Here is a 14,486-nt window from a genome sequence, read left to right on the forward strand (position 1 = left end):
TGAGGGCTTTTTTATTTGCATGTTCCAGTTTCCCAGGTCCCCGGGTTAGCCGGGCCGTGGTTCCCACGCCGCACAACTGAACTGCCGCACCCACGAAGCTCGCAGCGGCCGGAGCTGGGGGCAGCGGCTTCCCCAGGGCCCCTCGGTTCGCAGACACAGGAGGCCGCCGTGCCACCGCGTCGCTTGGGCGCAACTGCCACCTTCCCTCCCCAGCCACACCTCCGTCCCCACCCTCGATTTGTCTCCGTTTGGCGGAAGCCGGTCTCCCTCTGCGCGTGCGTTAGGGTGTCAGCTCTGGCGGGATAGATCCGCTCAGGTGTTGGTTGCACCAGGTAGACTTCCATCGGCGTCCCCACGGACACTCTGCGTCTGATCGACAGCATCGGCTACGTCAGCGGCTGCTGCTTCCCGAGAGCGCATCCAGTCGTGACATTTCCCGAGTCTTTTACATGGGATCGCGCCACACAGGTGAACGTGGAAGGAACGCATCTCCCCACCGCCCACCGCCCTTTCCCTATCTTTCCCGACCCGCCTCTCGCCGCAACCAATGGAGAGCAACTGGAGAGGCGGGATCTTGGAGGTTTAACCCAATCAGAGGTCGCATCTCACCAGCGGGGGCCGGAGTCTGGGACTTGGTTAGACCAATGAAAATTCGAGCGCGAACTTGCCGTGGTCTTCTGGGAAGGCGCCTTTCCCGGAAATCGCCGCTCCTTTGAGCCACACCTGGGCGGAGCCAGCCTTCAGGCTCGCCGTCTTACAGATGGATCTAGAAGCCTGTCAAGGGGAGGCGGGAGTGGGCGGGACCGAGGCGCTCACGCCTGCGCGGAACACCGCGGACCTCGAGCGGGAACCGGCGGACGGCGTCCTAACGTCCATGGGCTCTGGGGCTCCGGCGACGCGGGCGGAGCTTCTCAGAAGAAAAAGGAAGGGAGAAGGAACGGCTCTTCCCGAAGTGAGCGGCGTACGCCGCGCGGCCTTTTGGGGCTGGTTCCCTTCGCGAGGCCGCGACCGCGCGGGGGACTCCCGGACCGGACTCGCCGCGGCTGGCGCTGCCCTCACAGGTGGGTGCCTGCCCTGCGTGGTAGTCCGAGGGCCCCACAGCCTGCGCGGGGTACCCCGAGACCCCTGCCCACGTGCGTGCCCTCGCCGACTCCCCCCCCCCCCCCCCCGTGGTCAAGAGTAAGACGCGGGGTTGGAAATTTGCGCACGTGGTTTCGATGCGGGTGAGCTGCGGGCTGTGGCCTGTGCGGGACGCGCGACGGCGAACCCGATGTCCAGGGAGGGGAGCGGCAGGTCCCAGGCCAGGGGCCGGCCGGTCCGAGTGGGCAGCGCGCTCGCGCTCGCTCGCTCTCGGATTTGGTAGCTGCGCGGGGGAGGGTGGCAGCTTGCGCCTGAGATGGCTTGGAACAGAAGTGGGGGCGTGACAGACAGGCTGAGCCGGGGGAGCCGGGCGGGGAGGGTTGCGGTGCGCGCGGGGCGGCAGGTGCAGCCCTGCGGCCTCCAGGAAGCCCCCGCGCCAGGGTGCCGGAGTTGGCCGAGTGCGGGCTTGGCGGGGCTCAACCCTGAAGTCCATGGAGGGAGTGGAGACACCCAGGGAGGGCAGTGGCTGGCTCCAGGATCGGGCAGCCGGCAGGGGTCTCCCGGGGGCCAGACCACCGCGTTTGTCAGCCCCCAACCCTGGATGGAATCTTCCATCCATGTCAGAAGCCGAGTGTTTTTTCAAGGGGGCTGAGGCCGGCACTGTGGCACCTCGAATTAAACCGCAGCTTGGGACGCCCGCAGCCCATGTTGGAGTCCCTGGGGTTAGTCCACGGGCCCCTGCCACCCACGTGGGAGGGCCGGGTGGAGCTCTTGGCTCCTCCTGGCTTTGGCCTGGCCCAGCCCTGGCTGTGTTGGTGACATTTGGGGGAAGATCTCTTCCTCCACCTCTTGTGTCACTCTGCCTGTCAAGCGAGTAAATACATAGACTTTTTAAAAAGCCGAATTTTGTTTTTGTTTTTGTTCCTAAGGCAAGGTCTTTGAAATGGGGGGGAAGGGGCGGGCGATCGAGGGGCCCAGCACCTGGGACCCTGGCAGCCCTTAGGACAGCCTGCTTGAGACCCAGCTGCTGTGGTTCCGGTCCAGCTCTCTGCTATGGCCTGGGAAAGCAGCGGAAGACAGCACTGGGCCCTTGGACCCACGTGGAAGACCCGGGTGAAGCTCCAGGCTCCTGGCTTTGGCCTAGCCCTAACAGCTGCGGCCATCTAGGGAGTGAACCAGCGGTTGGAAAAGTCTCTCTCTCTCTCTCTCTCTATCTCTCTAACTCTGCCTTTCAAATACATAAATATAAAAAAAGAAAAGAAATCCACTATTTTAATAATATTGTTCTCTGTTGGGTTTTAAGTGAAACTTTTTTAATCATATGAAAAATATAACAATTGTGATTGTTCCCTGGAAATAGCAAATGTTATTTATGCTTTTGGATTTTTCTTTTAAAGAGATGTAGCTTTGCAGAGCCCATCTGTCGTGGCCCTGCGGCCCCATGGGTATCCCCTGGTGGGTGTCAGCCCTGCAGAAGTCGGCTCTGCGCCCCTTAAGCTCCCCTCGCCCTGGGGGGATTGTGGCTGCCATTTGGGTCGTGTCCTCTGGACATTTGTTGTCTTAACCTATTGAGAATCGGGCATCCCTTCTCGGCCTTTTGGCTGAGATCAAGTGTGAGAATCTGGCTTCTGCTTCCTGGGGGGTGGGGTGCGGGGCACTTTAAAAGGCCTTTCAAACTCAGCGGCCGCAAGTTCACCCTGCCTGTGTGCTTGGCCTTGGTTGAGCCGGGAGTGCTGTGTGCACCTGCAGCTGCTGGCCACGCCCAGGAAGGGCGCTGCCACTCTCCGTAGGGGCACACACACCTGTGCCCCGGCGCTTCCCTCATCAGACACGCTGCACCCTGTAAAATGGGATTTGTCAACTAAGCCCCGATGTACCCGGCTGATCTGATGCCACAGCAGTGACGGTCCCGTCCCGCCGTGGACACACTGAGGCTGTGGCTGCCTCTGCTCCGCGTCTCGGGTTTGCCCCTGGGATGTCAGCAGGACGCACTTGGGCACTAACGCGTGTTCTCTTCACCCTCCCTGCCCCGCAGCCCTGGGCTTCTCCGGTCCGAGACGACGCCCCGGCGGGACCCCACACCCACAGCAGCGGGGATGGCGTCTGTGGACTTCAAGACCTACGTGGACCAGGCATGCCGGGCGGCCGAGGAGTTCGTCAACGTGTACTACACCACCATGGACAAGCGGCGGCGACTGCTCTCGCGCCTGTACATGGGCACCGCCACCCTCGTGTGGAATGGAAACGCCGTCTCAGGACACGAGTCCCTGAGCGAGTTTTTTGAGATGCTGCCTTCCAGTGAGTTCCAGATCAGCGTGGTAGACTGCCAGCCTGTGCACGACGAAGCCACGCCGAGCCAGACCACGGTGCTCGTGGTCATCTGTGGGACGGTGAAGTTCGAGGGCAACAAACAGCGGGACTTCAACCAGAACTTCATCCTCACCGCGCAGGCCTCACCCAGCAACACCGTGTGGAAGATCGCCAGTGACTGCTTCCGCTTCCAGGACTGGGCCAACTAGGGGCGCCCCTGCTGTGTGGGGAGAGACGCCAGGCACGGATCTCAGGAGGCGGGGACCCCAGGTTCTCCTCCGCGGCTGCAGAGACTCCACAGAGCGCCCTGCGCTGAGGCTGAACCATGCGCGAGTCCCAGGAGCCACTCTCCTGACAGGGACTCACTTGTCCTTGTCGCCTTTTCAACCTAGCAGACTTTTCTATTTTTCTACCTGCTCAGTAGAGAACCCAGCTCTGGAATTTCTGACAGCGTAATATAAACGTCGCTGCTTTTCCTTTTACCTGATGTGTTTGAGTTTCAAGGGGAGGGGGAGGAGAGGAGGGTTAGATGTGGGCAGAGGCCTGAGTTCCTGGCCCTGGCACGGGGGGTGCACACAGTGACCCCAGGCTGCAGCTCACGCAGCATCACCCAGCCCTGCCACACGCCAGGCCCACTGCAGCCAGGTCTTTGAGGGCAGAGCCGAGCAGCCAGGTCTTTGAGGGCAGAGCCAAGCAACGGCGCTTGTCAAAGGCCCTCCTTGTGCTAGTGCAGGGCACAGGGCCCCGGGATCCCAGACAGGTGCCTGGGCTTGCGGAGCACCTTACTGCGGGGTGAGTGGTGCCAGCAGGGGAAAGACTAAAGGCTCAGCCGCTCACTTCAGGGGAGCGGCAATTGGATGGCACACAGAGGAGGTGACCAAGTGTGTGTGTAAGAGGAAGACTCCTGAGTACGGGGGACTTGAGGATCAGAGGCCGCGTGACTGGCCCTGAAGCCAGCCCTGATCGTTTCTCCCGTGTAGAGGAAGAGAAGCCCTGAACGAGTGCACTTCAGAAAGCTCCTGGAAAATGGGAGTCATGAGAAACCACGGTGTGGTGTGCGTGGGCTTCAGTATTTTTACACTGAGAAAAACTTAGCTTCTGATTCCATTTTCCTGTTAACGTTCTGAAGTCCCCTTGTAGCAGGCCCCGGCTTTCTCTGACAGTAGACGAGAGCTTGTGACTGTGCAGCTCTCCCAGTTCCATTTTCCTTGGGAAGAGAGTGTGAGGTTTGGCATGGGGGTGGGAGTTGGGATGTTGGAATGGGAAAGTGTGGGAAGGAACTGCGTGGTGATGGAGCAGTGTCCCAGATGGTGGTCTCCTCCTGTGGCCCCCCGCCCCGGGGCGTGTTGACTCCCCAGATCGGTTTGCAGGCAGGTTTATGAGTCAACCCCATCTGTGCCATCATCTGCCTGGGGCAGGTGTAAAGAACCCCGAGGACAAGGGTGTGCAGCGGGGGCAGACAGTGGGCTTACATTACCCGGGGCTCCGCCGCGGCACACTGGGAAACAGTAGGCTCAGGTGTGTCCCTGGCACTCCAGGGTCTCCTAATCCCACCAGGAGACAAGGCTGAGATGGCAAGGTGAGTACAGTCAGGCCCTGCATGACTATGGGTCAACATCACAACATACACAGTGGCCCCCTAAGATGGTCTCACCTGGGCTGGCCCTACATGCAGCAGGTTCCCATATGAGTGCCAGCTTGACATCAGGCTGCCCTACTTCTGAGCCAGCTCCCTGTTAATGCACCTGGAAAAGTAATGGAAGATGGCCCGAGTCCTTGGGCCCCTGCACTCATGTAGGAGACCCAGAAGAAGCTCCTGGCTCTTGGCTTCAGACTGGTCTGATCAGCTGTTGCAACCACTTGGGGGAGGGAACCAGCAGATGGAAGATCTCGCTCTCCTCCTCTCTAATTCTGCCTTTCAAATAAGTAAATAAATCCTAAAAAGTCTCCCCCAGTGGTAGTGGAGCCATCTCATGTGTGTGAGGATGCTGTGGGATGCCTGCACGGTGACAGTCACCTGCCGAGGCACCTGTCAGGACAATGTCATTATCCTGTCCGGACAACGTGCTTTCAGAGCCACAGCAAAACAGTGGCCAGGCAGGTCCGACTCCTGCCCGACCAGCTAGGCCAGGCAGCTCGGCGGAGACGCTAGCACAAAGCAGAGCACTTCCAAAACTGGGAAACGGAATTCAAAGCTGCTTTGAGCATAAAAATCGCGCATGGCCGTACGTGTGAGTTTCCACAGTCAGGATCCTCGGACACATCGTCTGTCTACAGGAAGACGCAGGGGCAGAGGGTGGGGACAGGCTGCTGCCGGGCTCCACACCCCGGCCCAGGGACGCTACCTCCCTCACCTGCAGCCTGGAGCGTGACAGGAACTCCTGGGGGTCTTAGAACCACATTAGCCAGAGAAGCTGTGGGCAGGGGGCCTCCTGAACCTCCCCCAAACCCCGGCATGCCAGAGCAGGTGTGCACAGGCTGAGCTTGGAGCTGACCGCCTGCCTGGAGTTCCGGGAATGTCAGGGTGACGTTGACAGGGCCCCTCTGCATTGCTCACTGTTCATCTCTGCTGTGAGACTCCTCCACGTCACTCCACCTCCTCCCCTCGTGGGCCCCAGCTGCTGCCTCTTCCAGACGCCCCCTCAACACACTCCACCAAACCCAAACCCAGCAGTACCCTGGATGGAGCACGGTGCTCAGAGACCTCAGGGAAGAACTTGAAAATTGGAAACAGGAAGGCGGATGCTCTCGCTTTAAGAGGCAGAGAGAGAGCTTTTCATTCCTTGGCTTATTCCCCCAAGTACCTGCAACAGCCAGGGCTGGGACCAGGGCACAGCTAGGCGCCCAGGACTCCGTGGAGTGTTCCACGTGGGTGGCAGGGACCCCAGTGCTTGGGTCACCTGCTGCCTCCCAGCCTGCACGTTAGCAAGAGGCCGGAATCCGAAGCAGAACAGGCACTGGAACCAGGCACTCAGATATGGGCGGGAGCGCCCAGGTGGGCCCGCAAAGCTGGGCAGTGGGTCCCAGCAGAACCCGAGCCTCTCGCGGCGAGGGCAGAGGGTAGGGGTCTGCGGCGGCCGCGTGGTCCCTGGTGCGGGTTGGGACCGGGTGTAGGCGATAAGGCCCCGCTGCGCAGAGGACGGCACAAGGGCGCACAGCCCCACCGCGGACGAGGACCGGTGTGGAAGACGCTCCAGCAGGGGACGCATCCCGGGTCGCGGGAGGCAGGTGGGGGGCGGCTCGGCCCGCTCCTGCAGTTCTGGGACGCTCCTGCGCTGTCCAGGGAGGCCAGCTGGAGTCAGGGAGGCAGGGGGTTCTCCTGAGATCGCAGCGCGGTCAGACAGAGGTGAAGTCCTGCCATAGCCGTAAAGCCGCCGCCTGCGACGCAGGCCTGGGAAAGCAGCTGAAGATGGAGAGAGCGAGCGCGCGAGCCAGCGCAAAGCCAGGAGGCATTGGCCCTGCTGCTGCCTTCTCTGGCCCAGCTTACAAAATAGGGCCGAAGGTGGTGAGGGTTAAACGGGGATCGGCATGGCCACAGGATATGCTTAGCCCCGGCCAGCCCCCCACCCCCACCCCGTGAATGCCAGGCTGTGAGTGGAGTAGAGGAATCCAGCACCCACAGTTGATCTCCATCCCGAGGAACCGCCCCTCACCCCATCTTTCGAGGGATTGGCTCATTTCTCTGTTTTTTTTTAAAGGATCTATTTATTTATTTGAAATTCAGAGTTACAGAGAAAGGTCTTCCATCTTCTGGTTCACCCCCCAAGGTGACCCCAGCAGCAAGGGTCATGCCAGGCTGAAGCCAGGCGTTTCCTTCGGGTCTCCCATAGGCATGCAGGGGCCCAAGCACTTGGGCAGCCCCTACAGATGCCTAGAACATTCCTCAGAGGCAAGACGGGAAAGGTTGCCTTGTGGCAGCTGACTGCACAATGGACCCTTAACAGGGAAATGCAATGGAGAATCCTACTAGTTCCCCAGTAATTATGTGAAGATGAGTTGTTCTATCAGGCTAGGAGGAAGAGTAGTAGGGGCTGCTCTCATTTATTTATTATTTTATTTTAAAAGGTTGACTTATTTGAAAGGCTGAGTTAAGAGATGAGAAGAGAGAGATCTTCCATTGTTATTCCCAAAATGACCACAAAGTCCAGGGCTAGGCCAGGCAGAAGCCAGGAGCCTGGGAATCCATCCAGGTCTCCCGTGTGGGCACAGGGACCCAAGTATCCGGGGCATCTCCCACTGCTTTCCCAGGTGCATTAGCAGCGGAGCAATTAGGACTGGAACCGGCTCGCCTATGAGATGCTGGCATTGCAGGAGGTGGCTTTAACCTCTTGTAGCGTCTACAGGAGACATGGTCACATTATTTTACGTATTTTCACTGTTTTCATGAAATCGCCCCTGAGCCTGCATTTCTTCCACAAAGTTCTGCAGCATCAAACCTCAGGTGTAACTTTTTGTCAGTGAGGCGTGGACATGTGGTTTATTGTCACACCAGAATTCCACCACTGGTGTCTCCTCCCACGGTGAACTGACTGTTGGCATCCTTTGCAGATTTTGTATTGCGCATGCGATGTTTTCGTCCTCACTGATTTCCCAGAGGTTCTTTGAACAAGCCTGAAGGAATTACCACCTTGGAACCTGGCCTTGTGTGCCAATCCCTGAAGCATGTTTTTTAAAACATTTATTTATTTTAAAGTCAGAGTTACAGAGAGAGAGAGAGAGTGGGGTCTTCCATCTGCTGGTTTACTCCCCAGTTGGCCACAATGGCCGGAGCTGCGCCAATCCAAAGCCAGGAGCTTCTTCAGGTCTCCCACACAGGTGCAGGAGCCCAAGGACCTGGGCCAACTTCTACTGCTTTCCCAGGCCATAACAGAGAGCTGGACTGGAAGTGGAGCAGCTGAGACTCAAACCGGTGCCCATATGGGATGCCAGCACTGCAGGCAGTGGCTTTACCCGCTACGCCACAGCGCCAGCCCCCCTGAAGCATTTCTAAATGAAACAGAATATAGAACTTGGGAGAATCACATGCCACATCTTCTGTTGGCAAAGCATTAGAGCTGTGAGGACACCAGTGATGCAAGTCCCCATGCGCACACAGGCGCAACACTGACCCCAACCTGCCCTGTCCTGGTGTCTCGCCTTCATATCTCCTCAGGCTTCCAACAGCTTCTAACTATGCCACGTGCATTTTCAGACACTCAGATGTGATCCTTGACAGTGATCGAGCAGGGACCACAGCATTGGGGCAACACGTTTTTTATTTGAAACTCTTCTATAAAAAATGATTCACTGATTCTGACAGCAAGCATGGATGTGAAAGCATTTGTGGCCCGGTTAAATCCATCCTGGGGTCCAGCACTGTGACATAGCAGGTAAAGCTGCTGCCTGCAGTGCCAGCATCCCATATGGGCACCGGTTCGAGTCCCGGCTGCTCCACTTCTAATCCAGCTCTCTGTTATGGCCTGGGAAAGCAGTAGAAGATGGCCCAAGTCCTTGGGCCCCTGCCCCCTGCTTGGGAGACCTGGAAGAAGCTCCTGGTTCCTGGTTTTGGATTGGCACAGCTCGGGCCGTTGCAGCCATCTGGGGAGTGAGCCAGCGGATGGAAGACTCTCTCTCTTTTCCTTTCCCTCTGCCTCTCTGTAACTCTGCCTTTCAAATGAAATAAATAAATCTCTAAAAACTAAAAGAAAAAAGCACAAGAGTTTTGATAAATACAATACCATGCTAAACACCCCGTGTGTGTGTGTGTGTGTGTGTGTGAGAGAGAGAGAATCTCTTGCTCTATCGTGTTTCGGTCCCCTTAGAGGATGTAGAGCAATGGGAACTGTTCTGCAACACCGATGAGAAGGTACAATGGTACATCTGCTGTGGAAGGCGATTTGGTGGGTCCTCAAACAGTTAAACATAAATCAGCACACGATCCAGCAGTTCCACGTCCAGGAACCCACCCAGAAGAATTCAGAGCAGGAACTGTGTTACTTGTACACCAGTAGTCAAAGCAGCATGATTCACAGTAACCAAAACATGGAAACTGCAGTCAACAAACGAATAGATAAACAAAGCAGCCACTGGATCCATACAATGTAACATTACTCGGCCTTAAAGGGGACTGAAATTCTCACCCACACTGTGACTGGGATCATTACGCTAAGTAAATATTCAGACAGAAAGGGCTACCATTCCTATGCAGTGCCTAAAGTAGGCTAATTCAGAGACACAAAGTAAGACAGGGGTTACTCCTGACTGGGGGAGTTACTGCTGCACTCCCCAAATGCCTGCAATGCCAGGGGAAGGGCCTGGAACCAGCTTCCCTGAGGTGGGCAGGAATGCAACTACATAGGTTTCCCTGCTGCCTCCCAGGACCTGCATTGGCAAGAAGCTGGAGCCAGGAGCCAGAGCCAGGTGTCCGACCCAGGCAGTGCAACATGGGAAGCGGGAGTCTTAAGACAGACGCACCCCTTCCCCTACCTCCCAGGCTTTGCCGACACCAGCAGCGTCGCACTCGGCAACTGCCCTTAAACTGCTTCTCCAGTCATCAGAGAAATGAAATCAAAGTACGTAATAGGAGCATTGGTTTCTCATGTTCAGGGCACGGGGCCTGGGATTGGGCCAGGGAGAGCCAGGGACGCTCACTTGCATTAGTGTAGATATCTCCAGCCTGGCTTTGTGTAGGAGTTCCCACAGCCTGGTCCACCACAGAGAGGCAAGGCTGCAAGTCAGCTCAGCCATAGGGCAGGGGAGGGAGGGGTTTGCTTGCAGATGAAAAGGGCTGGGCTTGCACGGTTCTTACTGTGAAGCTTCCAGAGAACTGACCACACCAGATGTAGCCAGCAGCCAGCAGCCGGGGGGCCCTGGGCAGCAGACAGTCAAATGGCCATTCTTTGATTTGTTCACTCATTCGTTTGTTTAGCAAGTATGTGTACAGGTTTCTTCTTGTCAGGAAGTTGAGCTTGGCTTTGCTGGGGCCTGGGGGAAGAACCGGAAGTGCAAATGCCCTGTGCTGAGGGGCATATGACCACCACAAGACCCCGGGCCAAACACAACGGCCAGGGAAGTGCTAGGGCTGGCGCCGCACTTCTGGGAGGAAGCCACCACTCTCGCCCAGCAGCCTTCCAAGCCACGTTCCTCCTCTGTGACCCCTGCTGGAGGCTCGCCAAGCAACGTGGAGTCTGGAAATGTTACCCAGTCCTCCTCCCTTTAGTTCCTTTTCTTTTTTTTTTTTTGCCAGATCTGACAAGGGGCAGCTCCTTACCTGGGGAAGTGGCCTGCCTGGGCAAAGCTGGCTCTGGAGGGGCCGTCCTGGCTCTGGGCTTGCTCTCTGTGGGATCGTGGCTAAGTTCGCTTCAGCTCCTTGGGCCTCCATTTTCCTCTCTGTAGAATGGGGATAATAATGCCAGCTTAGAGTTCTGCGGGAAGAAATGAGCAACGCCAGTGATGATCTCAGCAGAGCCTCGCCCATGGTAGGCATCAAACACTTTCTGGTTCTTATTTTCATCATCATTAACTCACAACGGGGGAACAGGATGTCGGGGTACAGCCAATACATCTAGGAAGGCGGCAGAAGATGGCCTAGGTGCTTGGGCTTCTGCCACCCAGGTCAAACACCTGGATGGAGCTCCTGGTTTCTATATTGGAATGCAGTATATTGGGCCCAGACTGGGAGATTTGATGTGTGTTTCAAAATATATTGGTTTGAAGGCCAGCGCCGCGGTTCACTAGGCTAATCCTCCGCCTTGCGGAGCCGGCACACTGGGTTCTAGTCCCGGTTGGGGTACCGGATTCTGTCCCGGTTGCCCGTCTTCCAGGCCAGCTCTCTGCTGTGGCCAGGGAGTGCAGTGGAGGATGGCCCAAGTGCTTGGGCCCTGCACCCCATGGGAGACCAGGATAAGTACCTGGCTCCTGCCATCGGATCAGTGCAGTGCGCCAGCCGCAGCGCGCTGGCGGCAGCGGCCATTGGAGGGTGAACCAACGGCAAAAGAAAGACCTTTCTCTCTCTCTCACTGTCCACTCTGCCTGTCAAAAAATTAAAATATATATATATATATATATTGGTTTGGGAGTTGGGGACACGGACTTGGGAGGATTTCTGTCCGGAGAGCACATTTTAGTGCCAAGAATTTTTGGGTAGAATTCAAAGTAGCCATGGAACAGAGGGGCAGGGCTAAGGGAACAGCTCAAGATCGGAGTGGTTAGAGCCTGTGGGATGTGGGGGTGTGCTCTGGGGTGCGGCCAGAGCTGAGAAACCCGGAGGGGAAGAGCACTGCCGTTATATGAAAGACTTTTGCTGTGTAGTTCACCCTCATTATTTTATAGAGAGGTCTGCTCCTTGCTCCCCAGCATTCCTGCTGCTGGATTTATGCCTGCATTCTTTACCTGTTGACTCTGCTCCTAAGTCTTCTATACAGAGTGCGGTATTTCCTCCTGCACTCCTTAGACAGCTCTAACCATCGGGTCTCTATGGTCTGACTCGGATAATTTAAGGTCTCCTGGGTTCTGACATTCTGCAGTTTCATGACATTGCATCACACATGATTTTATTATCTATCCTTCCCAAACCTGAGAATTTCTTTCTTCAATTCTGGAAAATGAGTCACCATTATCTGTTTGAAAATTATTTCTCAAAGCCTTTTTTTTCCTGCTTCTTGAACCCCTATTGGTATTTAGACTTTCTTAGCCTCTCCTGCATCTTTAACTTTTTGTTCAGAATTTCCATCCTGTGTTACATTGCTAGCCTTTTCCTCTGTCTTCCAATTCAGTAGCTTTCACTTCAGCTGTGCCTAAACTATTTAACTCACCAGGGGAGCTTTTATTTTCAGTGAATATATTTTGACTTTCAGGAGTTTTATTTAGCTCTTTTTCTTTTTTTAAAGGTTTATTTATTTATCTGAGAGGCAGAGTTAGAGAGAGAGAGATCTTCCATCCGCTGGTTCACTCCCCAGATGGCTGCAATAGCCAGGGCTGGGCCAGGTGGCACCAGGAGCTTCATCCAGGTCTCCCACTTTGGTGCAGAGGCCCAAGCACCTGAACCATTTTCTGCTGCTTTCCCAGGCGCATTAGCAGGAAACTTGATCGGAAGTAGAACAGCCAAATAGCCCGGACTCGAACTAGCTTTACCTGCTGATCCACAATGTCGCTCCTTATTCTATAGTCTTCCTGAGGGCCATACTCTTGTATCTGAAGCCCCTAGGGGTGTAACCTGCTGTGTGCAACACGGCTGGCTCCTACTCATTCAGGGAAATTTGTTCTGTCTTCTGCGTTTCTGGGTTGTGAGTTCATGAACAGAAAGGTGAGCCCTCTGAGACCTGAGCAGGGGCATCCCCCTTTCCTCTTGAGCTGTTTTACATTCGTTTCTACAAATTTCCCTGGAATATTTCTGGTCTGGTCAGGGACCAGTTTTGTTGGTCAATGGCCACCACGATAAAACAAACTGAAAAAAAAATTGTATGTAGGAAGCTGACTCCTGTTGAGGAAATATAATTAAAAACATAACCTCCTAACCCAGAGATCTTCTCCTCAAAGGTAGCAGAGAAAGGAAACAGTTTTTTAAAAAATTGGAGGCCAGCATTGTGATGTAGGGAGTTAAGCCACCACCTATAATGCTGGCATCTGAAAGGGCATTGGTTTGAGTCCAGCACTACCAGCTGCTCCACTTCTGACCCAGTTCCTTGCTAATGGCCTGGGGAAAGCAGGAGAAGATGGCCCAAGCGCTTGGGCCCCTGCCACCCACGTGGGAGACCTGGTAGAGTTCTGGGCTCTTGGCTTTGGACTGGCAGAGCCTTAGCTGTTTTGGCCATTGGGGGAGTGAACCAGGGAATGGAAGATCTGTTACTCTGACTTTAAATAAATCTTCAAAAAAAATTTTTGGGGGGCTGGCGCAGTGGTATAGTGGGTAAAGTGGCCTCCCACAGTGCTGGAATCCCATGTGGGCACCAGTTTGAGTCCTGGCTGCTCCACTTCCAGTCCAGCTCTCTGGTATGGCCTGGAAAAGCAATAGAAGATGGCCCAAGTCCTTGGGCCCCTGCACCTGCTTGGGAGACCCGGAAGAAGCTCCTGGCCTTTGGCTTCGGATTAACCCAGCTGCAGCTGTTGCGGCCATTTGGGAAGTGATTCAGCAGATGGAAGACCTCTTTCTCTCTCTAACTCTGCTTTTCAGATAAACAAACCTTTTAAAAAATGTTTTTGAATAGGCATTCAACTGGCATGCGATGCAAGTTCCAGTTAACCCTCTGAGAGGCTGTGCAGACAAGAAGGAATCTCACTCGGTGCGGAGCGAAGCAAAAGCGACGCGGCACCCACACGCGTCCAAGACAGCCAAGTCCTCAAGGAGACGGCCTGGCTACACCGCTCAGCGCCGCCCTCTATCCTGACTCTCCCTGACGCCGGCGCACGGCCGGCTTCGAGGGCAGCAGATCAAACATCTCACACTTGCAGAAGCCCGGCCAGGCTTCAGAGCCCCCATGCACCTGTCCAGGCCGGGACAGGCGCTTGATTCCGGGGCTCTGAGTAACACGCGCCCAGAGGGAGCGGAGGGAAACCTCCCGCTTTCCACCACCAACGCGACTGGGCGGCGAGACAAAGCCGAGTCCCCGGACGGCGGCGCGGGGGCCCCGCACCCACAGAAGCGGAGCCCGGAGAAACCGCAGGTCACGGGAGCCCAAGGAGGCAGATCTCGGGGCACCCATTGCGGTATCCCCTGCGTTCCGGGCGGGGCGCGGTGGACCTGTCGGGGGCCTAGCAGCGGCGGGGTGGGGCACTTGGTGCTCCGGCCAGCCGGGGACCCAGCCCCTTGCCACACGCATCAGGCACGCTCCGGCGCCCCGAAGCTGCCGGCTACTGGGGAGACGCCCCTGTGACCATTCGCGGTGGCTCCGCCCCCCCCGCCGCCGCCGTGACCCGCCTCGCCAGCGGCGCTGTTTTTTGCGCAGGCGCAGGCCATGTCTCGCGGCGGGTGACGCAATCCAGCGCGGCCAGTGGGTGGTGGCGGCGGCATACGTCAGATTACGTAACTCTGTCCGAACGGTCGCCGCAGCGCGACGTGCGCGCGCAGCCCCTGTCCCGGCCTGTGTGGAGGAGGGACGTGGTGGGCGGTGTCTGCGGGG

The 14,486-nt window shown here is 56.5% G+C and overlaps 1 protein-coding gene across 1 annotated transcript; it reads left to right on the top strand.

Annotated features, from left to right (window-relative positions):
• The first annotated feature begins 841 nt into the window (after window positions 1-841).
• On the top strand, window positions 842-3,872 carry NXT1 (nuclear transport factor 2 like export factor 1). The gene is made up of 2 exons (XM_002710938.6): window positions 842-1,061; window positions 3,116-3,872. The coding sequence occupies exon 2, from the start codon at window positions 3,177-3,179 to the stop codon at window positions 3,597-3,599; it is 423 nt and encodes a 140-aa protein (XP_002710984.1). The 5' UTR covers window positions 842-1,061; window positions 3,116-3,176; the 3' UTR covers window positions 3,600-3,872.
• Window positions 3,873-14,486: the final 10,614 nt, after the last annotated feature.

Source organism: Oryctolagus cuniculus, chromosome 11 (genome assembly GCF_051225735.1).
Source record: "Oryctolagus cuniculus isolate XC-2025 breed Fujian yellow rabbit chromosome 11, ASM5122573v1, whole genome shotgun sequence".
Classification (NCBI taxonomy): Eukaryota; Metazoa; Chordata; class Mammalia; order Lagomorpha; family Leporidae; genus Oryctolagus; species Oryctolagus cuniculus.